We start from the raw sequence: 25094 nt of genomic DNA, 5'->3' as shown, positions 1-25094 counted from the left end.
TTTCCTCTAAAAATCATGTCGACAATTTCAAAGCTGCAAGGAAGAGTCAGTGTAAGCTGTACTTAAGTAAGTTATTGCCATGTTAGCTAGTAAATAAAAATACCCACCATACTTTATTTGTACCATGTTTATAAAATATTCATTATGTTTACACTTAAGCCATTATTTTAACATTACTACTATTAAATTTTAATATATTTTTTATTATCTTAAAACTACCCAAACATTTTTAGAGTGGTAGTGCTAGTGCTAAAAAAAAATGTTTCTGAAAGTGAATAACTTTGGAATGGAATTTATATGTGCTTTAAAAAAATGCAACTGAGGAAGCCAAACAACTGCCATAACATGTTATGCTATTAAGTGACTATACTCTCAAAATATAACAGAAAATGCTGAGAAAAAAAGGAACGCCATAGCAAAAATGTGTTACAATGGTTGTAGATTTATCGACTTAGAACGTGCATCTAATTATCCACTATCCCCACCTACCTCTACTCCCTCAAGGCACATATTTTACATTCATTCCTTTTGGAAAACTAGTCTTGAATTATGTGTCTCCTCTGGATCATATTCCTTCCATAAAATGGGGCCACCCTACTCTGTATAAGATAGTACATGATTAAAGGTCGAAATGAATGCAATAAGATAATAAGCCAGAGTGATCTATAGAGACTACAATAGGAGAAGGAATCTCCATTTATTCATTTATAGTCTTTCAGTTAACATATATTACATTCTCAATATGTTCCAGACAATGTGCTAGAAACTAGGGATAACAAAAATGATTCAAACATAGTCTCTACCTTGAAGAAATTTTCTAAAATAGGGATAATAAATAAATAGATTGATTGATTGATAGTAGCATTCCAAAAAAAATTTGGATCATCAAAAGTTTCATTAAAACAATTTCTTCAATCAGGGTTACTCTTTGGCAGAAATTTTAGAAATTAAGGTATATGGGTATGTCTAAGCAATAACAGGTGCTATGGTATTAATGTTTGTGTCCCCCGCCCTCAATATTCATATATTGAAATCTTAATTCCCAATGTGATAGTATTAGGTGATGAGGCCTTAAGGAGATGATTAGGTCATGAGGGTGGAACTCTCATGAATGAGATTAATGTCATTATAGAAAAAGCCTAAGAGTCCCCTTGCCCCATTCCACCATAAAAGGAATACAAGGAAGTCTGTGACCCATGCAAGGGGCCTCACCTGATCATACTGGTACCCTAATCTTAGACTTTAAATCTCCAGAACTGTGAGAAATAAATTTCTGTTGTTTATCAGCTATCTGATCTATTGTATTTTGCTATATCAGCCCAAATGAACTAAGACAAGGGTTTAGCTATAAAATCTAAATATTATTGAATGCCTTCATTAAATCTGCACTTTGCTAAAAATAATGTCCTTTCTTTTCAATACCAGCACATAACTTGTGACATATTGTTATCACTTTTCTTCTCATTGCTATAATAAAAACAGTAAGTACAACACTGCTCAAAACAGCTATGAAATGTTTTTTTTTTAAATTCCTACTTATAGGACTAGTGCTTAATTGAGATTTATTTTTAACTAAGAGCCATATACAAAGAATAAATTGTATCCTCTAAGTAAAAGATCAAATTATATCCCACTGGAATTATAAAAACTCATGCTGTAAGAAAATGCCTGCATTTGTAAATATGGTAGTAGCACAAAGGATGGAGTGGTCAGGTTAAGAGAGAGTGGGTATGAAAGATTTCTCAGAGTATATGGCAACAGAATTAAAATTTGAAGGACAAGTAGAATGTCATTGGTGGTGGTCAGGGAAAAAAACCGACTTACCTACTTGAAGAACTCCAGCTAGCCAAACAAAACAAAGAACTCAAAGACAGGAAAGATATGGCATTTGAAAAAGTATTGTATAATTGTTGCTGACATCATTATACATAATGCAAATGTCAGCATTTATTATTGAAAGAAATATAATTGAAATAAAAATAATAAAGGGTGGGGTTCAAATAAAGAGAAGAGAATTATATTGAATCTCATATCTTATGTGAGGTGAGTCAACGCATTATGTTTTATTTTTAATGTTAGTAGAGAAATATAGGTTCTTTCATCTATCCATCTGGCTTATTTATTTTAGAGGATGCTATTCTAAAATGAGAATAGGAATGTTAACTTCCAAATTACTCTATTAAAAATGCTTAAATAAAGAACATTTGAGAGTGGCAAAATGTAAGGGGTGGGTGGGAAAAAATGATAAGAAAACTCCCAAATAAAAGTATAAATAATGTAAATAAAATTAAATAAGTCAGTTATCAAGAAATATAACTACTAAAGGGTAAAGACTATAAGGTTAGAACAACCAAATACTATTATAAGAGAGTGCTTAATACAGTAAGAGTTGAAGAAAAGCCAAGAGATGGATGCTAAAGTGCCCAAAGAATTTGTAAAAATCACTTAGCGGTGAATAGATGATAGAATTCAAGGAATATCAATCCAGAAATTTAGAGCAATTTATTAGCTGAAAGAAGTATACATATTTACTGCTTGACTTTCACTCTAATAATAAAGGTATAATATCAATTCCTTAAGTGTGATAGCCAGATTGTCGATCAATATTTATTGACAAATTAATACAAAGAGGTTCAAATCACTTAACATTTTAGTAGTTTGATCAAACCAGCTATAAGGAATAACTGCATGGGAGCTTTTATATATAAGATAAAATGTCCATGAACTAGGAGAAGGTAACTAATGCATCTTCTCATTTCACCCTTAAAGCAGATCTTTACTTATAGAAGATTCATTCATACATTGACAAAATAAATATGAACATATTTAGACTACTTTATGTTATAATCAGGAGTTTCAGTAAAGTTTTATGTTTTTTTGACTAACCTTGGACTTGACGTTAACTGCTGAAACCTGTGATTACATATTATCATGCAAAGTTTTCAAAGAGCTAAATGGTATATTATATTAGAAAGGCTTATGGAAGAAAAGATACTTTGTTACTAGAATTGTTTTTACCTGGGAAACAAAAATGAGTTTTTCAACATTTTAATGCTAATAAAACCAACCTGTAATTTTTGCTGCCTTTTCTTCTTGGTTCACTCGATTCTCATCATCTTCTTCATTATCTTCTTCAAAGTCATCTAAATTGCCAATGTCAGCCTGCTTCATACTCATCAAACTAGCCAAACTTTGCATGTCTTCATCCCTACATCAATGATTTATAATATACAATTCATTAAATGACATTGCTTGAAAAAGGACTGCTTCTTAAAAAATTAATATATTCCTTCTATATGTTAAATATATTAATATATTCCTTCTATATGTTGTCTTTTTAAACAGTTGTAAAACACTACTGAAAAATCTAAATACTCATATTTATCAATTTTTAAATGGCATGTTTAATTAATAAAATTAGCAAACAGGATTAAAAACCAACTGATTAGAAGTTACTTTAACTCTGTGCTGCAGACCTATGGGAGACTAAAATTTTCTTCATGGGATTAAAATATGGTTTCTTAATGCTGAAGTCTGGAAATAAAAAATTTGTTCCATAAAAGAGTGAGACAGTTTGCAAATCACATGAGATCTAGACTTTAAAATATTCAAACTTTCATAAGGAATGAGAATAGAAAAATAAAATCTAAATCTGAAGTCCATGAATACTTCTGGTTTTGTGAGTAGGAGAAAGAAGTGGTAAACCTCTGTAAATTATATTTAAATCTTGTTTAAAGGGGCATTTTTCTTAAAGGAGCTATAACTTCCCAAAAGTTAAAGATCTACTACAACAGAGAAAGCATTTTAAAACAAAGTCTAGTCTTTTAAAAAATTACAAGATGGAAAATGACCTATCTTGATTGTAAGTTAAATACTGTGCATTGGATAAAATATAAAAATGCTTTTATATTTAGGCATTTTAAATATAAATTTATAAAGGTTACATTGTATACTCTAAACATCAAATAATTTAAGTTTTCTTGACCTATCATTTTCACCTTAAATTTCAAACAAACTACAGTGAATCAAACATATTTCTACATGTTATATACGAACTAAATTTCTATCTGGTATACCTCCCCAAAAGAAAGCCAAGTTAAAACATTGTTTCTCATGTTCTTAGCACAATAAAAACAAAACAAAACAAATATGTGTTCTTTTGTAAAGTAACGTTTGATAATATTCACTTCTAAATATGATATGACTTTGTGGACTAAACTGGTTTTTGAAAGTTCTTTGCATTTTATCTCATATAAGCTTAGAGCTAAAATTATTTCCCCTTTTTAAAATGTGACACAGAGTCTGAATGAATAAAAAAAGTTATGAACTTATATGAATGCCTTAAAAATAGCACACCTATTTCTGGGGGATAATTTCAAGATATAACACTATTTTTTAAAAGTTAGCTGGCTCATTTTTACCCCTTTAATTTGCTCATATTCTAACCTGAACATTTTTGTTAAGGTAAAGAGCTAACAAGGAAGAAGAGAAAAAGTTTAGGGTGTTCTGAGAGAATTTTTCACTCAAACTGAGATATTTGGTTTGACTAAATTTCCTCTCACCTACATTCCTGTGAACGGTTCTGATTCACAAACTGCTTCTGCCCAGTGGAAAGGAGTCCACCTTCAAAAGATCTCTGATTTTGTTTTCTCTCTTCTTCCTCTGTTTCTTTTTCTTTCATTTTGGCTTGACCTTCAGGGTAAGGTCTTTATTTTTTAATTTCTCAATATTTAAGTCTATAATTTAAGGTCCTGATATGAAAGACTAATTGCTTCCATTCTGTACTGTCTCTCTATCACTCTCACTTAGATACAAACTTTCCAGAGAAGAAGCTTACTGTTATCCACAAAATCATTTGCTGCCCTGTAGAGGAGTGCCAAACATCTCATTTTGACTGACGCACAGAATCCACTCTAATCAGTCAAGAGGACACAGCCAATTATAGTAACCACATTCCACTAGGTCAAATACATTCAGAACTGTGATTCATATTGAATTGCAATGTTCATAGCTGCCTTCTTCCCTTTACCTTTAAAGTCAAGACATAGAATTTGCATTTCTCCTTCCCTGAATCTTCCACTCCAAGTAGGTACTAACCTTTTCACTATACCTGAAACATGTGCTTTCCCTTGACTTGACTGTATGCTATAATTATGGTCAATGTTACTTTTTTTAACCTGTTTTAAGTATGTTCACCTCATTTTATCCAATTATAATTTTACTCTTTTAGGAGACTAGAACTGGGTGCAGAAATTATCTTTGTACATTGTCTATTTGGTGCTTTAAAAGTGAGTTTTGAAAAAAATAGTGATTATAAAAAACTGTATCTAACTACCTTGCTATACATTTTTTGGAAGGCTGAGCCAAAGAACATGAATTGTCAAAAGTTCCTTTCGTTCTTTCATCCCTCTTAACTTAAACTTTTCAGTTTAAGTTCTTCTCATGTCTCGGCTGCATCAAACAACTCTACAAATTTAACTGTCTGTATTTCAGAGTAGAATCACTTACACTGAAGGTAATGAAATATCAAATAAACCTGTATGATATCCTATAATATACAATTTAAAATTTTAAAGTTGCTATAATTACTTTTATATTATTGTTCATTTTCTAGAGTGAAAGGGGCTATAAATAACAAATTCATCTAATTCAGCCTTTGAAACAAAGGATGGCAAGAATGATTGGTATGCAGTAGGATGTTCTCAACTGTTGCCAGTCCACTGAGTCAAAAGCTATTTACCTACAGTGTTTTAAAACACACTCTGAAGAAGCTATTTGACAAAAGAAACATACGTGGCTTTTCCTTCCCGTAGGAAAATGCAAGATAATGAAAACTGGAGAGTGGCAGATATAACTTTTTTAGACAATGGCTTGAATTTTAACTTGACATCAGTCTGAGTTGGCATAGGACTTGCATACTGTTTCATGTTGATGCTGCTAGTAGCAAGAGCTTTCCTTCTACCAGAAGGGGATTCCTGGAAGATAAAAAATAATTATGTAATTTGAAGTTATTTAATTTATAGCCTAATATTTTAATATTTTAATAAGATGATGAAATAACAATTGAGACTTCTTTCTCCAATGAATTCTTATAACACAATAATGAAACTTGTGATGAGGTGATATCATGGCTTTTACATATTTAAGTAAGGCAGATATAAAATTGGAGAGAGTTGACCCAGGCATAAATAGGGAAGACTTGAACAATGCTAAGTAACTCAGGAAAGGAAAAGCAAAGCATGCAAACTAGGTGAGAAAGTCTGCAGGGTTCCTGTAAAAAGCACAGGGCTAAGTACCAAAAGTTCTCAATAATTGTTTTCCTTCCTTTGATTATATTTAATGTAACCTATTTACATTAGAATGTAAATAGAACTCTCAGCCTTGGCAGCATTCTACCCTGTTTCTGCCTACAATATCTGAATTCTTACCATCCTAAAATTTGAGCCTTATTTCTTCCCAGGGCCTTTTCTGGTCACTTCAACCCATAGTTTTCTTTATCCCTAAGATCACATATTTCAAGAAAGAAACAGTTTGTTTCCCTGATCCTATGCTGTGGCAGACATTGCTAGCCAACCTCAGCATATCTCAAAATTCTTCTCCACATAGCTATTGCCAATTCGTCAGAAATGGAACACAAAATAAAACCTATTTGCTATCAAAGGTTTAACATTGCATTAATAAGTTACCTCATTTTAAAATTATCCTTTACAGAATAGCCTAGAAGAACCATAACAGGACAGCAAAATAATGATTGGGCATTAACCATGTATAAGACATGGTGTCAATTCTGGAGAGATAGGATGACAAATAAGATATAATCCCTGACTATGTGTTCCAACGGCAAGGAGAAATTTTAGATGCAGGATAATTTGTAAATAATGTAAATCAGAGGTCATATACCATCATTAATGTAAACCAGAAGACATATGCTGGCATTCTTTAGGGTTTACTGGCTTGAGAGTGCACACCTAAAATAAGACCTAATTTCCAAGCTACATGACCTTAAGTAAACCAGTAACTTTGAGCCTCAATAAGTTTTCCTATAAAATGAGGAAACTAAACAAATTCATTCAAGCTCTTGATGGTTTTCTATGAAATTACTCAATTTTCCAACCAAGGAAGGCAAAACTACCACTAACCTTTGAATTATAACTTAATAAATCTTTATTTGTCCTATGATTGACGAACTTGTCTAAAATTAGGATATACTAATTTAATAAAACCATTAATACGGTCTTTAAAAAAATGACATTTCTGCCAGCAGAACAAGTAAAAATGTAATGTAGCATCCCAAAAGAAAGACTACCTTGTTTTAAAATGTGGTCTTATCTGTCAGATGATACACAGCAATATTACACAGAGCTATTAATCCATGTAGATACCTTATGAATGAATTTCAAAACTGCATCAAGCACTTGAGAAGGATTTAAGCCCTCTCAGAAGAAATACTTAAGAATATGCAAATACCCTCAACTGAATCAAGCTGAACAGATGTGACTATCCCAAACAATATGAGTGTTCTTTCCCTGGTCACTGCTGTCAAAGAATAAAATTAAGGTCCAAGGTTCTGACAATGTGCAAAATGAAAAACTACAATCAGGGAATATCAATTTATTACACGGACATGAACAATAATCTCTTACTGTTTTAGAATAGCTAACAACTTCTACATATACAACTTAAACCCTCGGTTTTGAAAGCATGACATATAAAGTGCCCCATATTTTCACATTTTGTTAAATGAATCAGTTTCACAAAGTATGATGTGAACCCTTAATAGTAATTATTTAATTCTATAGCCAAGTAATCAAAGTATAAAAATTAATATGTGGAATTGAGCATACTCTTGAAAGCTCAGCTTAAGGATGATTCCTGCAAATTCTAGAGTTTTGATGATTAACATTCTGTCAATTTCATTTTTTTAGACAAAAATCATGTAGAAAGGTTTTCTGCTAAACTAAGGAAGTTTTTAAGAATTTGGTAAATTAATGTCTCTGACAGAACAGGAAATAAAGCTATTAAATTCTAAGCACAATTAGCTATACTACTTAATTGAAAGCAATAACTTGCTAAGCAATAATGAAAACAGATCTTTGTAAGGTCTGGGCAGGTGAGCAGAATAGAACTCTTTTGAGCCTACAATATCCGTTCCTAATTTAACACAAGATCTCACAAAAGTCTGTGTCCTTGGGAAAAGGGTTCTAAATGATGTTTCCACTAATTCTTCACTTAGCTCAGACATTGTTTTCCTCCTTAAAAATAACTATCTCAGAGATAGTACATCTAAAAAAGAATAGTAATGAGAAAAATGGAAGGATCTTTCACAACTATAACCCCAGCTGCACAAATCTTCACTTTTTATAACCATTGAGCCTAAGTCTTTACCCACCCAAGATTGATATCATTGTTATCAACAGTTCTAAAAAAAAGAATGAAATAACTGATGGCATTGCTATATGAGCATATACTTTGCATCCTTTAGTCCACTTTAAAGGAGTAAAGGTCAGTCAGGCAGAGAGAGTGTAAAAGAATTATTGTTATTGCTGCCAGTCCTAATGCTATTTCATATCACATGTAGGTTGGACAAGAGGGCGGAATTAAGAGAAAAACAGTTAAGAGGAACTCTTAGATAAAGGAAGTTAGATGACAAAAGTCAATAAAAAGTGAGTGTTTACATATGTGTAAAACTAAGTTTCTTATTCTGGGTCCCCGTTTATAAATCTGTATGTGAATCTGGCAGTATTTTGAAAATTACTTTAAAATCCCTAAGCAGAAAGTCTTAAAACTTTAGTGATTATTAAAAAACAAAAATAAAACTAGGAGAGCTTGTTAAAAATTTAGATGCCTATATTCCACCCCTAGAGATTTTAAATTAGTAAAAGTAGAGATGGATCTTGCATTTCTAAAAATATTAAGTACTGCCCCTCCCCACTACCATCCCACCCCTCTTACACACACATCACTACTACCAGGTGATTCTAATTCAGTTAATAAAATCACACTTTCAGAAATACTTCTCCTAAGGAAGTTCTTACATAAAATTATTTTACTTAAGAAATCTCACTCTCATTTTTTATAACTATACTCATTGTTATATACTTTCATTTCTTTGAAATCCAGCCTACTGCAATTGCAATTAGACAAACCTGGATTAGAATGCGGCACCAGCACTTATTCACTGGTTTATCTTTGGCATTATTCTTCATGTATCCGGGCCTCAGTTTCACATTTGGCCTGGCAAATATCTTAAAAAGTTGGCTAACACTAAGTGTTGATAAGAATAATGCAAACTCTCTTACACTGCAAGACAGAGTTTCGACTGATTCAGCTACTCTGGAAAGCAAATTGACATTACCTTGTAAAGTTGAACATACGCACACCTTACAGCTCAGCAATTCCCACCCTAGAACTATGCCCTAGAGAAATTCTTGAAACAACATACGAAAATACTGAGTATTTAGCATACAATAGGTGCTTAATAAATAAAATTTATTATTAAATTTTATGGACCATTTAACCACGTTATTACACTCACATTACAAATAGTCTATCCAGGATCACCAATCTTGAAATGAGGAAAATAAATATAGAACTCAATGCAGGATGTATGCTTTAAAGTAATGTCTTTACTACATTAATATAGTAAAGTAGTCATAACAGTAATGTAGCAATGTAGTTATTAAAATTCATGCATGGATCCCGTACATTTTTGCTAGACCTAAAATAAATTCTCCACCTCAATATACTCTCAATGTTATTCAGGTAGTTACAATATAAGCAGTAGGTGAATAAATGTTTCCTCTGTACAGCATAAAAGAGAAAAGATTTTATAATAACTAATAAGGAATGAACTGATTATAAAATAAGTCAATACATTCTTGTGAGACTCAGGACTTCTTTAGAAAATTTTAAACAGTGTACATTTTAGCAAAAAAGCATGTGGCTAATCTTGCCATTTTCTCTCCTAAAACTAACAATATATAATATGACAGCAAGCAATATAGATAAATGGGGTATTCTTTTGTTCATATGATAAGAAGTTAGGACATCACTTGTCTAAATTATTCAAGTTAGAGTCTTCTTACAAAATAGTTCACTGTATGGTGTTTCATTTATTATGAACTCCAAGATAAATAAAATTAATATAACTTCTATTAAAATATTTGACTGACTTACTCTACCTATTGTCACATAAAATGTCACATAAAATAAACTATATGCTAAAAATTTAACTCTTTCTCCCATGTAAAAGGACTGGAGAAGAGGGAGAGAAACCTATTTTGAGTTTATAATTTTTCAGAGCTTTATTACATAGCATTTTCTAAAAAGATTGTCATGTGCTAATACTTTAATTATTGGGTCTTTTACAAGACAATGAAAATTAAACTAATGACATTATCATTTGAATTTTTTAAAAAGTTTGTGAAACATATCATACATACCAGCATATAAAACATATAAGTAAAATTTAATAAATAGTAAATGAATATCCTGTACCCACCATCCAGCTTAAGAAACAGAACTCTACCAGAAACTTAAAATCCTCATGCACCCTCCCTAATTGCATCCCCCCATTCTTTCCTCAAGAGGTGACCACTATCTTGAGTTTTGGGTTACTCTTCCCTTTCCTTTTCCAAAATAGATTACTACCTATGTATGCATCTCTAAGAATATATTGCTGATGAATAGATAAACAAGATGTGGTTTATCCACACAATGTGATATTTATTGTTCAGCCTTAAAAGCAATAAAATTCTGACACATGCTACATCATGGATGAACTTTGAGGGCACTATGCTACATGAAATAAGCCAGGCACAAAAGGATAGATATTGTATGACTTCACTTATATGAGGAATGGGCAAATTTATACAGACAGAAAGTAGAACAAAGGTTCCCAGGTATTGCGGGGAGGAGAGACAGAGTTATTTAACGGGTACAAAGTTTCTGTCAGTAGTGATGAAAAAGTTCCAGAAACAGAGTGGCTATGGTTATACAACGCTGTGAGTGCACTTAATGTCACTGAACTGTACACTTAAAAATATTTAAAACAGTAAATTTTATGTTATATATATTTTACCACAATAAAAAAGTAAAAAAAGAATATCTGTCTAGTTTGGCATGTTTTTAAATTTTATAAAATAAAAGTTTTGTGACTTGTTTATTATGTTCAGTATCAAGTTCTTGATATTCATTTATGCTGATCTGTACAGCTGTAATTCATTAAATTTCATTGCTTCTAGTACTGCATTATATGAATATTATATAATTTACCTATCCATTTTACCATTGATGGATATGTGGTATGTTTGCAGGAATTATTTTAAAAGCTTCTATAAATATTCTTTTATCTATATGCTGTTGCACATGTGCAATAATTTAGGACATAGTTCTAGAATGGGAATTGCTGGTTATAGGACATGGAAATGTTCAACTTTACCAGAAATGTCAAATTGTTTTCCAAGGTGACTGTATTTCATTTATACTCCCTAAGTGTTTCCATTGTTCCACATTTACTAATATTTGGTATTTTCTTTTTCACTTTACAAATCTGAGATTATTAAATATTACCTCATTACACTTAATTGAATTTTCCTTATTAATGGCATCGATTATCCTTTCAGTTTATTGGCCATGTGTTTCCCCTTCTGTGAAATCTGTACGTTTTCTACTGTGCTGTTTATCTTTCAGTTCTTGATATAGATGCATCTACTAAATCCATTGTCACTTGTGTTGTAAACATCATCTTCTAGTTTCGGGCTTGTCATAAGGTTCTTCTCCTACACTGCATTCAAAAATTTATACCTCTGCTTTTCACATTTAAAAGTCATTGTCACCTGGAATTAATTTTTGCCTAAGTTTTCAGATAGGGAACCAATTTCATTTAAAAACTGTAATGTTTAAATAATTGCCACAGCATTATTTATCAAAGAGTCCATATATCCCTCCTTTCCCCTTTCTGTAATGTCAACCTACCAAAACTCTGGTCTGCATATATAGGTCTGTTTCTGGGCCCCTAATTCTGTACCACTATACAATTGTTCTAACTTCTCATCAAGACAATATCGCTTTAACTACCAAAGCTTTATCATATTTTTGGTGGCTGCTAGGGCAAATTTTCTCCTTATTCTCATATTTCAGGAGTGTCTTTGGCTATGTGTGACCTGTTGCACTTTCAAACATTTTCAAGTTCTATAAAAAATCCAGGTAGGATTGTGATTGGAATTGCATTAAATCTACAGAATAATGTGAATGTACTGACATCTTCACAATACTGAGTCTCCTTATTCTAAATTAGGATATTTCCCTCTACATATCTATTTAAATCTTGAATGTCTGCCAAAGTTATATCATTTTCTCCAAACAGGTCTTACATATATATTTCTAGATTTCTTCCTAGGTACTTTATTATTACTTTTTGTTGTTGATATAAATCATATTACTTTTATATTTTTGAATTGTTTCCAGCATATGGAAAGGCAGCTAAATTTGCAAACAGATTTTTTTATATAAGAAACCTAATATACCCTTGTGTTAATTTAAATAATATATATATTTCCTTTGAAGGTTTTTATGTAGACAATCATATCACCTAGAAAATTGGCTATTTCATTTTTCCAATCTTTAACTTTTCATTCCTTTTCTTGCTGCTACACTGGCTAAGACTTTCAAGATTATTCTGACTAGGTATAATAGAGGAGGCCATCCCTGCGTCATTCTTGATCTTTAAAGGGAATGCTTTTGGAGTAACATTTGAATCATGGCAGAGAGACAAGACTCCATTGTTTCTCCCCTTAAACTTACAAGTCAAATGTTTTATTATGAATTATTTTTGTTATTCTATAGTCAAATATTTTCTAATTTTTCATTACATGTTCTTTGACTCAAGAAGTTTAGAACTTTTTTTTTTTTAATCTACATGGAGCTTTTCTACTTAGCTTTATGTAACTAATTACTATTTAATTGATTTGCAGTCACAAAATGTGGTCTGTAAGATGTTCTCTCAAAAATGTATTGAAACAAGCTGTGTGGCCTAACTCACACTCAATTTTCATAAATGTTCCATGGGTCCATAAAAAGTACTTAACTGGTATACATACACTGCTGTCCACTTTCACAACAAGATTACTTTTATGCAAAACACCTATAGCACAAAAATCTCTGTATTTCCTATGTAATAAGGGCATTCAAAGCAGTAGAAATTTCAAATGTGAGGTCATGGAACATTTTCTAAAGTACACAAATCAAGGAATAAGTAAGTAAAGGAACTGAGAAGCTTCTCACAGATTTCTTCACAGGTTCCCCTTCCTCCTGCTGTCACAACCTCCTTGTATTTTAGGACTCTTTCATGTAAATAGCATACCGCCCCAAATTTTTTTTATCGCCAGTCTGATAATCTCTGTCTTTTACCCTGGAGAGTTTACACCAAAAGTTCTCAAATGTTAACTCAAGACCCTATCACATGCTTTAATTAGGACTACAAAGACCATTGGTTTATATGGGTTAAATCTACCAATACTTGCCCTATTAAAAATTAAAAATAAGAACTTTACAAAATATTTAATTAATGCAAACATAACTAATAAACTTACGTTAACACAGTAATACAGTTTTATGAATAATGAATATAATTTCTTTTTATTTGAGACTTTTCCTAGGGCAGTTTTAGCTTTACAACAAAACTGAGAGAGAGGTACAGAGATTTCCCATATGTCCCCTGCCCCAACACATGCAGTCTCCCCCATTATCGACATCACTCACCAGAATGGTACATTGTTTACCAAGGATTAACCTACATTGACACATCATAATCACTCAAAGTCCTTAGTTTACTTTACAGTTCACTCATGGTATTGTACATTCTATGGGTTTGGGCAAATGTATAATGACATATATCTATCATATACTACATAGAGTATTTCACTGCCCTAAACATCCTCTGTGCTCCACCTATTCATCTTCCAACACCCCTGGCAACCATTGATCTTTTTACCAACTCCATAGTTCTGCCTTCTCCAGAATGTCATATAGTTGGAATTGTACAGTATGTAGCCTTTTCAGATTGGCTTCTTTCATTTAGTAATATGCATTTAAGGTTACTCCATGACATTTCATGGCTTGATAGCTCATTTCTTTTTAGCACTGAATAATATTCCAATACCTGTGGAATATATACCAATTATCCATTCATCTACTGAAGGACATCTTGGTGGTTTCCAAGCTTTTGACAATTACAAATAAAGCTGCTATAAACATCCCTGTGCAAGTTTTAATATGGACAAGGGTTTTCATTTCATTGGGTAAACACCAAGGAGTGTAATTACCAGGTCATATGGTAAGAGTATGTTTATTTTTGTGAGAATCAGCCAAAGTGTCTTCCAAAGTAGCTGTGCCAATTTGTATCCCCACGAGCAATTTATAAGAGTTCTTGTTGCTCTACATCCTCACCAGCATTGGGTGTTGTTAGTGTTCCATATCTGAACTATTTTAATAGGTGTGCAGTATACCTCACAGTTGTTTTACTTTGCATATGCCGGATGACATATGTGGAACATCTTTTGATATGTCTATTTACCATCTGTACATCTTGGATGAGGTAGCTCTACAGTTTTTGTCCCATTTTTGAAATTGAATTGCTTTCTTATTGCTAAGCTTTAAGTTCTTTATATATTAGGAATTATCAGATGCATCTTATAAATTTCTTCTTTAAGTGTGTAGTTTTGTCTTCTCATTCTCTTAACATTGTCTTCTGCACAGCAGATTTTAATTTTAATGAAGTCCACCTTATCCATTATCTCTTTTATGGATTACGCCTTTAGTGTTATAGCTAAAAAGGCATGATCACACACAAAATCATGTACGTCTTTTCTTGTGTTATCATCTTGGAGTTTTATATTTTACATTTGGGTCTATGGTCCATTTTTTTATTTCTGTGAAAGAAAATATTTCTAGATTCTTTTTTTTTGCATGACTCATTTTTTTCATGAGGATGTCTGGTTGTCCAGCACCATCTGCTGAAGGGACTACCTTTGACCCACTGTATTTCCTTTGTTCCTTTGTCAAAGATAGGTTAACTATATTTATGGGAGTCTATTTCTGGGTTTTCTATTCTGTTCCATTGATCTCATTGTCTGCTCTTTCACAAATATCACACTGTCTTGAATACTGTAGCTTTACGGTAAGTTTGATGTCAGGTAGTATAAGTCCTCCAATGTTGTTTTTCTTCTTAAATATTGCGTTGGTCATTCTGGGTCTTTTGCCTTTCTAGATAACCTTTAGAATCCATTTGTCCATATCCATAAGATCGCTTGCTGGGATTTTGATTGAGATTGCATTGAATCTATAGAAATGAGTTGGGATAAACTGACATCTTGACAATATTGAGTCTTCCTAGCCATGAACATGGAATGTCTCTCCACTTGGTTCTTTGATTTCATTATCAGAGTTTTGTAGTATTCCTCATATTGATCTTGTACATATTTTTTTTAGATTTAAACTTTCTAAGTATTCCTTTTTTGGGTGTACTAATACAAATGGAATTGTGTTTTTAATTTCAAATTCCATTTGTTCACTGTTGGTATATAAGAAGCAATTGACTTCTGTACAGAAATCTTGTATCCTACGACCTTGTTATAATCATTTATTAGTTCCAGAAGTTTTCTTGTCAATTATAAATGATTATATATTATGCAAACAAAGGCAGTTTTCCATGTATTCCTTTCCAATTTGTATCTTTTTTCCTTTCTTTTTTCTTTCCTTATTACATCAGCAAGGACTTCCAGTACAACATTGAAAAGAAGTAGTGAGAATGAACATCCTTGTCTGGTACCTGATCTTAGTGGGAAAGCTTTGAGTTTCTCATCATTAAGTATGTTAGCTATGGGGGTTGTATAGATGTTCTTTATCAAGTTGAGGAAGTTCCCTTCTATTCCTGGTTGGCTGAGCATTTTTATCATTAATGGGTGTTGAATTCTGTCAAATGTTTTATCTGCATTTATTGATAAAATCATGTGATTTTTTTTTTAAGTCTATTGAGGTGATAGATTATATTAATTGACTCATATATTAAACCACCCTTGCATCCCTGGGATAAATTTCATTGGGTCTTAGTGTATAACTCTTTTTTATACTTCTTGGATTCAATTTGCTAATATTATGTTGAGAAGTTTTGCCTCTGTGTTTATGAGAAGTACTGGTCTGTAGTTTTCTTGTAATGTTTTACGTGGTTTTGATATAGATTAATACTGGATTCACAGAATGTATTAGCAAGTATTCCCTCTGTTTCTATCCTCTGGAAGAGACTGTAGAGAATTGGTATAATTTCTTCCTTTAATGTTTGGTATAATTTATGTGTGAACCCATTTGGACCTGTTGCTTTCTGTACACTCTCTATATAAAACATTTTAATGAGAATTGTCACTGTTTCACATTTTTACAAATTTCTTTAATGTCTTTATGTCTCTCTAAAATCTCTTAAATATCTAGTTTAACAGGCAGCTGGATTATCATATCTACTCTTGTATTCGATCTGTGTGATATGCTGTTTGGTTGAAGTATATGAAGAAAAATCAGCCTCATACAGATGTGCAGGTGGAAAAGATAGGAGTGTTTTCATGACCTTTTCAGATAATTTTGGGTCTTCTTTGATATATACTAAAACTCTACAAGTAGTAGTTCCTTAAAGGCTAAACATAATGTGGAATCCGAAATCATATCAATAAACTTTTCAAACTGTTAAAATTAAACTCCATTGCTCTATTATGCATGTTGAATGAATTTTTTACTAATACATGATCTTGTAAGGTATACCTTAGTCATTTGGAAAACACTGATTCTTTGAATTATGCAGATATCCTAAATGTTGACACATTTCATTATACAATACCGAAAAAAAAAAAATACATTTGCTTATATCACTACCTATACCATTAAAATACTCTATATACTTTAAATAAATTTTTATTATATTTCTATGTACAAACCATATTATATTCTTTCAAATATTGTTGTCTATTGCGTATATAACTTATTTTAATTTTTTGGTTAGCAATGTGAAAATTGGTTAGGTATCATAGGTTAGAACAAAATGTATCATAATTTTTCCCCTTAAAGTGAATGGAAATCAAAAAACAAAAAGTTCTCCATTCACCCAGGCCCCTTCCCCAGGCTATCTGGAGCCAGGAGTTAGGATGGGCTCTGCCTTAACTGGGCTTTGCCAGAATAAGCTGTGACCACTTCGGATACTACACGCTTGGGGCAGCTGGATTTTTCCTGGTGTCTGGTGCAGGGCAGATGAGCTGGGGGAAACGGTGGAGGGTGCTGTGAAGGCCTCTCCAGAAAGCAGGCAGAAGGGATGGCAGATGAGACTACTAGAAGGACAGCCCCTCCTCAGCCCTACCTCACATACTGTTTGCCCTGCAGAACATGACCCTCCCGAAGCCTAAGCTGCTGCCTTCTCCAGAAAACTCTTTAAAGCACTGGGTAACTATTGAACTTAAAGTAGTAAGTGTAAGTTTTTCAAAATTCTAATTTCTACTGGAAAGTACTAATTTTATCATTAGCAACAAATAATTTTAGTTGCTTACCTTTAAAGTAGCAGTTTCACTGTATTCAATTTCAAGAAAATGTTTGCCAAATAAATTTCCAAAGGTGATAACCAGTTTTTCCGTTACTCATTTTTTTCAAGTAAAAATGGTGTTCCAAGGGAAAAGGTAATTAGTTTACAGTGAAATATCATACAAGTGCTTTTTCTTGAATAACTTTGTCCTTTGCAATATTGTATATGTGCTTTAGGCATACTTCCAATTTGTCACAGGGAATATTAAAAAGACTAATACTCAGGGGTAGAAATTTAATGAATTAATTATTTTATTACAACATCAAGAACATACTTAAATGAAACCCATGTAAGGGCTAGCTTCCAGTTATAAATTTTTAAGGGTGATATCGCTTCTACCCATTAATGTTGAGAACAGAAGAGGTGATTTTCTTCACTGTCTTCTTTTGTGCAGTGAGTTTATTTCTTCTTTATCCTTATGCTCATAGTACAGCTCTAGGATGTCTGCTTTATGCAACAAGGAGATCTTATTAGACCTTGCATCTTGAGGAAATAGGAGGTACTAAACTTTTTCCGCATCTCCATGCAGCATTAAGAGCAGTAAATCATGGTTCATTGGATACACTCAGTGGGAAAGCTATGATGAATGCTTATCTTCTAGACTTCCTGCTTTCAATTAAAAAAAAAAAAACTTCTTTGGATTCTTTCTATCTGTGTCATTTCAAGAGTGCATTTATAAAGATCATTTGGTCAGATTTTACCCAAGCTTTTAGCTATTTTTCAATAGGAGAGTTATTCATGCTATCGAGTCTTGCCAGAAGCAGAATAACGTGGAGTCAGAAGGGACCTTAGAAGTTTCTTAATCCAACCTGTGACCCCAATACAAAAACACTTTATGCCATCCCTAACAGAGAGTTATCACATTTGTCTCCTGGTACTTTTCATTCAAATTCAACCTAACAAGTCCCAAGAATTTGTTATTTCTAAAACAAAATAACCTGATGCACTACAATATCAATGCCGACAATTTTGTTTTATTTATTCCTAAATACTTATTATGAGGCTATTAATTATCTGGCATTCTCTCATTTGACTCTGTGGTAACACTTTAAACTTTATTTTCAAAGGATAAAAAGTCAATCTAGAAGTCAAATCATCCTAACTTTTTCAAAATTCTGATGCTGGTCCTTTGAGCTGTCACAATAACCACATTTCTCAGGCCATGCTGAAAAGATCTTTGCTTCATCAGCAGACCAAAATGGAATACTATAGAATTTAATTTGAAGTCCATGGAGCAATTAAATGCTAAAGCAGACATGCCACAGGGAGCTCTCTCAACCACAAAGATTTAATTAGAAACCATATCAGCTAAAATAACCAACTTAGATGGTCGGATGGAAGAGTTTGATAGCACAAATGTAAATTGAAAGAATCAACATTAAAAATCTGTTTAGATAAACACTCAAAAATATTCATAAGAATTAATATATTGACTTTAGAATACAATCTTTACATCCCTCAAACAAATCCAAATAAAAAACCTCAATCTTCTCAAATAGAGGGAAACTCCGGATATATACAAAAATACAAGTTAAAGTATTCAAGTCAAAAGTCTTAATGAGTTGTAGGTTGCCCAAATTATTTTAAAAAATTATTAAAGTGACCTCCAAGTCAAGTCTACTACCAAGTTGCTACAGGGAAGTTATAGCAACCCTTTGCCTGGTAATCCTAAAGAATGCCACTAAAAGTTTACTCATATTACATGTTTTTTTTTTTTAACCTTAATCAGGAACTATACTACCAGAATTTTTAATTAGTTTTTTTTAGTAGGTGTTCTAAGGGGGAATAGGGTCATCTGTTAAAGGCCTAGTACCTGAGCATTACATGGTTTAAGACCAGAACTTGAATGTGTGTGCTAATAATGACTCCCAAGTCTTCCTAACTAGACAGAACTACTTTACCCTTATCACAAACTCGACATCACCAAACTTAACTTATCTTCCTCCCTTAAGCTGTTTCTTACTTTAGTTATCAACTCGGTGAATTGTACCACCATCCATCAAGCCTCCCAATTCCTAGACTCACCAAACCCAGTTGCATCTAACTGCTAAATCTCTCCAGAATCTGGCCCACATCCCTCCAACCTCAATACCACTTTTTCCTAAATTGAAGCATTATTATCTGTGAACAGACCAATGCTATAGCCTCTGGACTCGTGGCCCATTCTCTTGTCTCATACACACCCAGATTTCATATTCTATAATTCTATGAGGATGATAATCTTTTTTCCTTAAATCCCGTATCTTTATTTTTCTAATTATATGAGAAAATTCACTCTACAAAATTATAAATGCACAAAGTAGTACAAAAAAGAACCACTCAAAACTTTACTCACTAGCTGAAACCACTGCTAAAATTTTGACATTTTCTCTAGTTTAAAATAGTTGAGATGATACTATTTCTAAAATCTTATGTTTTTAAAACTTAACATTATAACTTTGTAAACCTAATTTTTAGAAGTTACGTATCATTCTGAAATATGGTTACACCACAAATTTACATAACTATTCCCTATCAAAGAACATTTAAGTCACTTCACATATGTCACTTAGAAAGGATGCTACAATGAACAACTTTATGCCCAAAGCATTTTTGGCATTTCTGACTATTGCTTAGGACAGATGCCTAGAAGTGAAATTTTGAGTAAAGTGTTCTGATGCTTTCCAAAGAAATCATGCCAAGTCCTAAAGTATAGTGTACAACAGTGCTAGTTTCATTCACCACACCCACATCACTATTATATATTTTTAAATATTTGCTAAGCTGTTAAGAGAAAACGTGTATCTCACTGATTTAATTTGTATGTCTTTGATAACTCATGACCTCAAATATATTTCCATATTTATTCTCTATCTATATTTTCTCCTTTGAAAATTAGTTGTGCCTTTTGTTCATTTATCTATTTGGATCTTAGTCTTAAAAAAAGATATCTAGAGCTCTTTAAATAGTGGAAATATTAGTCTTTTGTCTGCCACTTTTGTTGCTAATATATTTAATATTTTCTTGCTTTGTCTTTTAATCTCTTAATTTAAAAACCTTATATTTTCCTTATTACACAAATAATGTAGGTTCATTGTGAAAAAAATAGGAAATTCAGAGAAGTAATAAAGCAAATGAAAGTTATATATAATCCCTCTACTAAAGCTAAGCATTTTTAAGTTGTTTGTTTTTCTAATTTTTATATATTCATTAAGAAGAATTGTATCACACACTATAAATACTCTTGCAAACCATTTTTTCATTAAAATGTGATGAACATACTATATACTTCTATATCAATACATATTTTACTACAATGCCATTTATAATGGCTACCAAGATTCTATTGTATAGATATAATTTAACTATATTTTTAGACATTGAAGTTGTTTCTAATTTTTCATATTATAAGCAATAACTAGGTAAAAGTTCTCTTAGTTAATTTTTCACATTCGTAATTAAAGATTTCACTACATTTCTGTTGAATAACTAGGTCAAAGGCATATACATTTAAAAAAATTTTTATATGACTGCCATTTGTCTTCTAGAAGTTCTACTAATTCACACTCCCATTGAACAGGTGTTCCTTAGATAACAATGAGTTTTAATATGATTTTAAAATATCTACTTATTAGTTTTGATTTTTATGTAGACAAATCTATGTATATTTTCCTCTATGATTTCTTCCCCACTGCTTAGAAGTTTAGAAAGTTCATTACCCAATTATTTAATAAATACGCACTTCTAATTTCTTTTAGTCTTCATTATTATTTTATTGCCTTAAATTAATTGTTTTAGCCATTTGGAATTCCTTTTGTAGTGTGGTAAGGAGCTAATTTTCCCCCCTTCCAAATAGTACCAAGACTATGCACTCTACGATCTTCTTTCATAATGATTTGAAAAGTATGGGAATCTTTATACAACTATTTCATATACTTACAATTTATCAATGACTTTTCTCTACTTCCAAGATAAAGTTAAAACTCTTTAATAGAGCAAAGTTCTTTGGGATCCTGCCTGTGATTCTATATATGAAGGAAAATCGATAGTCCCGCCCCCAAATACATCCAATGCTCTGATAATATTCTGCCAAATGTATGTTGTTAATTTTTCTTTGGTGAGAAATCTTTATAATTTTAAGGCACAGAAGACCTTCCTAAATAAGGTACAAAACCAGAAGAAATAACAAAGAAGTTACTTTTTATAGAGTACTTACTCTGTGCCAGGCATTATAAGGGCTTTACTGTAATATCTCATTTGTTTTTCCTAACAATCCTGTGAGGTAGACATTCTTACTACACCATTTTAAAGATAGAAAATTGAGGCACAAAAAGATTAAGTAACTTGTAGCTAGTAAGCAGATGAAATAAAATTTGAACACAATCTGGCTCTGCCGTTTGTACACTTTAACCACTACCCTATCCTGCATAAAAGAAAAGACAAATTTGAACATATAAATACTAAAGGCTTACTATGTGGTGAAAGACACCATTTGCAACAATAATTAAAACAAAGTGATAGGTAGGGAGAAAATATCTGTAAGATATGTAAAAACCAATATGTAGAATACATAAAGATCTACAAATGAATAAGAAAAATAATTTCAATTGAAAATTGGCAATGAGTATCCTTGGGCAATTGACAGAAAAACATAAATGGTAATAAACATAGAACAAGATGCTCAACTTCATTAGTTATCAGGGAAATGAAAATGATAATGAGACAGCATTTTTACTCATTAGAATGACCCAAATTAAAAAGTCTGGTAATATGCAATGTTGGTGAGGGTATGGAAAACAGGCATTTCAATCACTGTTGGTGGGCATATAAACAGTTACAGTCCATTATAAAATGAAATAAATATCCTCTTTGACTCAATAATTCTACTTCTGGGAATCTATCCCAGAATCTGGAAATCTACTGTGCATGTGTGTATAAATCTCAAGCAGTGCTAGTTATAACACCATTAAGCAAACTGAAAACTACCTTAATATCCATCAGTAGGAGAATGGTTAAAACATTGTGGTACATCCACCTGTATGTAATATGGAAAACTATGCAGCAACTGCACATAGTAAAGTGAGAAAAGCAAGTCACAAAATAATACGTGAAGTATGATCCCATTTAAGAACAAAACAGAAACCTAACAATCTCAAAATATGTATGTTTATGTAATTTCATGAAAAAAATATCTAGAAGAATTATGTATGGACCTTCTTTTTTTACTTTATACATTTGTTCACTATTTGAATCTTTGACAATAATCATCTATTCATATTTAATATCATCTATTCTTATTTAATACTTGTGCAATTTCTACAAACTATATGGAGAGAAGAGCAACAAACATTAAGGAGAAAGGAAGAAAAATAATTAAATGAAAGCATGGTTTCTCAAGCACAGAACAACTGACATTTTGGAGCAAATAATTATTTGTTTTGGGGGGACTTTCCTATGCATTGTAGGGTGTTTAGCAACATCCTTAGTGCCTCTACTCACTAGATGCCAATAGCACACCTTTACCCTTCATGACAATCAAAAATCTCCAGACATTGCCAAATGTTCTCTAGGGGGCAAATGTAGCCCGCATTCCACCCACTGAACTAAGAAATCAAATATTCTGAGAAACCTCTACTAGTTCCTCAGCTAAAGATAGAATTCCCTGCACTTGACCCCATATGGTATCAATTATTAGTTGTGTTTCCTTGTTTGTTTCCACTAGACTGATCTTCTTCAAGGCAGGTGGTTAGTCTGGTTAATTAGTTATCTCTTAGGTTATGTTCCTCAGAGTGTAGACAGGGACCTCTTTCATTAGCAGCACCTGGGATATATGTTAAAATGCAGAGTCCTGGACTTCACTTGAGATTTAACAAGCTCCCAAGATGATTCTAATGCATACTAGAGTTAGAAAATTCTACTGGAGTTTAGTATAATTCCCTGCCCACAGCAGATACTTAGTAATTACTGAATGAATACATGAATTTTATTCTATAAAGATAATGAATGATATTGGTCTCCAGTTAATAGAAAACAAACAAAACTACTTGTGAAATACAAATATATAAACTCCATAAAATAAAAAGGGCTATAAACGATAAATTTTAGTTTAAGTAAATTATGCCACTTAATAACAGACAGCGAAACATGATTTTAAATTTAGTAATAAATTTACTAAGAGTTGTATGAAAAAAATTAAAAGCTAGATCTCAAATCTCTAATGAAGAAAAGAACAGTGAATAAGTAAACTGGTCACATGTATTTTTAAGTTATCAAATGTATTTTGATGACATTTAAAAAAATTAAAAACATGCTGAAAAATGATAAGTATTATATTTCCCCCATTTTAAATATTTAACAACACTCCTATTACGATGTCTGTAACATACTTAGAACACTTCAGTATAGATGATGTGAAAGATACCAATGTGTAAGTTAGTTAAACTTCAGGGGCAGTCAATCGCCTGACGAACCACATGGAGGGAGCATTGTATCAGACAGCTACACTCTAGAAGCAAGTAACCACAAGCACATCCCTTCTCCTTGATGTGATCAAATCTTGAGACATTGTTAATTAGCATAATGAATATCAAATGGAGTTTATTGCTACAATGAAATAGCTTGAGATTAGCAAGATGTTACGAATGGGCTTTCAAAATAGAATTTTAAAAAATGGGCTTTCATTACTAAAATTAAATATTGAGGACTTGTAAATTATAGAAATATCTCTGTGTGGCAGAATGTGGTCATTTCTTTACAGTACTAAAATTGCAAAGAAACACTAAATGTTTCAGTGGCCACTATTATCTACCAAAACAACAACAACAAAAAACACCCTAAGATTTACAAATGATCAACTTGGTTTAGGTCACTTTACAACAACTACATCCAGATTTTTTTTTTTCAGTGATACAGTTTATATAGTCTTTGGACAATTATCAAATATAAAACACAATCCAGTGGTCATTAAAATTTCTTAACCAGCAAATTGTAGGAAACAGTCTTCCATTTTTATATACTATGCAGCTAAAAATCACCATCCTCACAACATTAAAAATTTTTTTTCTGATATTAATATTCTTTAAAGAATCTCTATAGATTTGGCATTACAAATAGTATTAAAGAGATAAGAATGTTGGATTATCTATCTCCAGAGACATATAATACCATTTTAAAAACATGAGGTAAATGAGATTTTTCAGGGACATCAGAATATGAGAACAATCTAGAGTTAAAGTATCATTCATAAGGCTTCAAAATTCAAACATCATCACTGCCATCACTACAAAAACATTTGGAACGTTCAGTTTGTGCAAAGAAACGAAGACTAGATGAAAGGTCCAATTATGGGATGCACATAACTGGCATAAAAACTACTGTATATTTGAGGTTTTCTAAGTTACAGATAGCATGTTTCCACCTTTATCTAATGAAATAGCACCTTTGTATTCTACATAAGAACTTTTAATATGGTGGCTATAATGTCTGAATTGAATGTGGT

General features: G+C 32.0%; 1 protein-coding gene across 14 annotated transcripts in view; it reads right to left on the bottom strand.

Moving 5' to 3' along the window:
* EHBP1 (EH domain binding protein 1) overlaps positions 1–25094 on the bottom strand; it is a 292696-nt gene that overhangs the window by 172634 nt on the left and 94968 nt on the right. For all 14 annotated transcript variants that reach the window (XM_016163002.2, XM_016163001.2, XM_036225110.1 and 11 more), the window contains exons 6-7: positions 5794–5975; positions 3069–3208 (exon numbers count right to left, since the gene is read on the bottom strand). In XM_016163002.2, coding sequence (XP_016018488.2) covers positions 3069–3208; positions 5794–5975 — 322 coding nt within the window. The remainder of the gene's footprint in view (positions 1–3068; positions 3209–5793; positions 5976–25094) is intronic.

This window comes from Rousettus aegyptiacus, unplaced genomic scaffold (genome assembly GCF_014176215.1).
Source record: "Rousettus aegyptiacus isolate mRouAeg1 unplaced genomic scaffold, mRouAeg1.p scaffold_m13_p_7, whole genome shotgun sequence".
NCBI classification, from domain to species: Eukaryota; Metazoa; Chordata; class Mammalia; order Chiroptera; family Pteropodidae; genus Rousettus; species Rousettus aegyptiacus.
The sequence above is the reverse complement of the archived record's forward strand: the minus strand, read 5'-3'. Positions and strand labels throughout refer to the sequence as shown.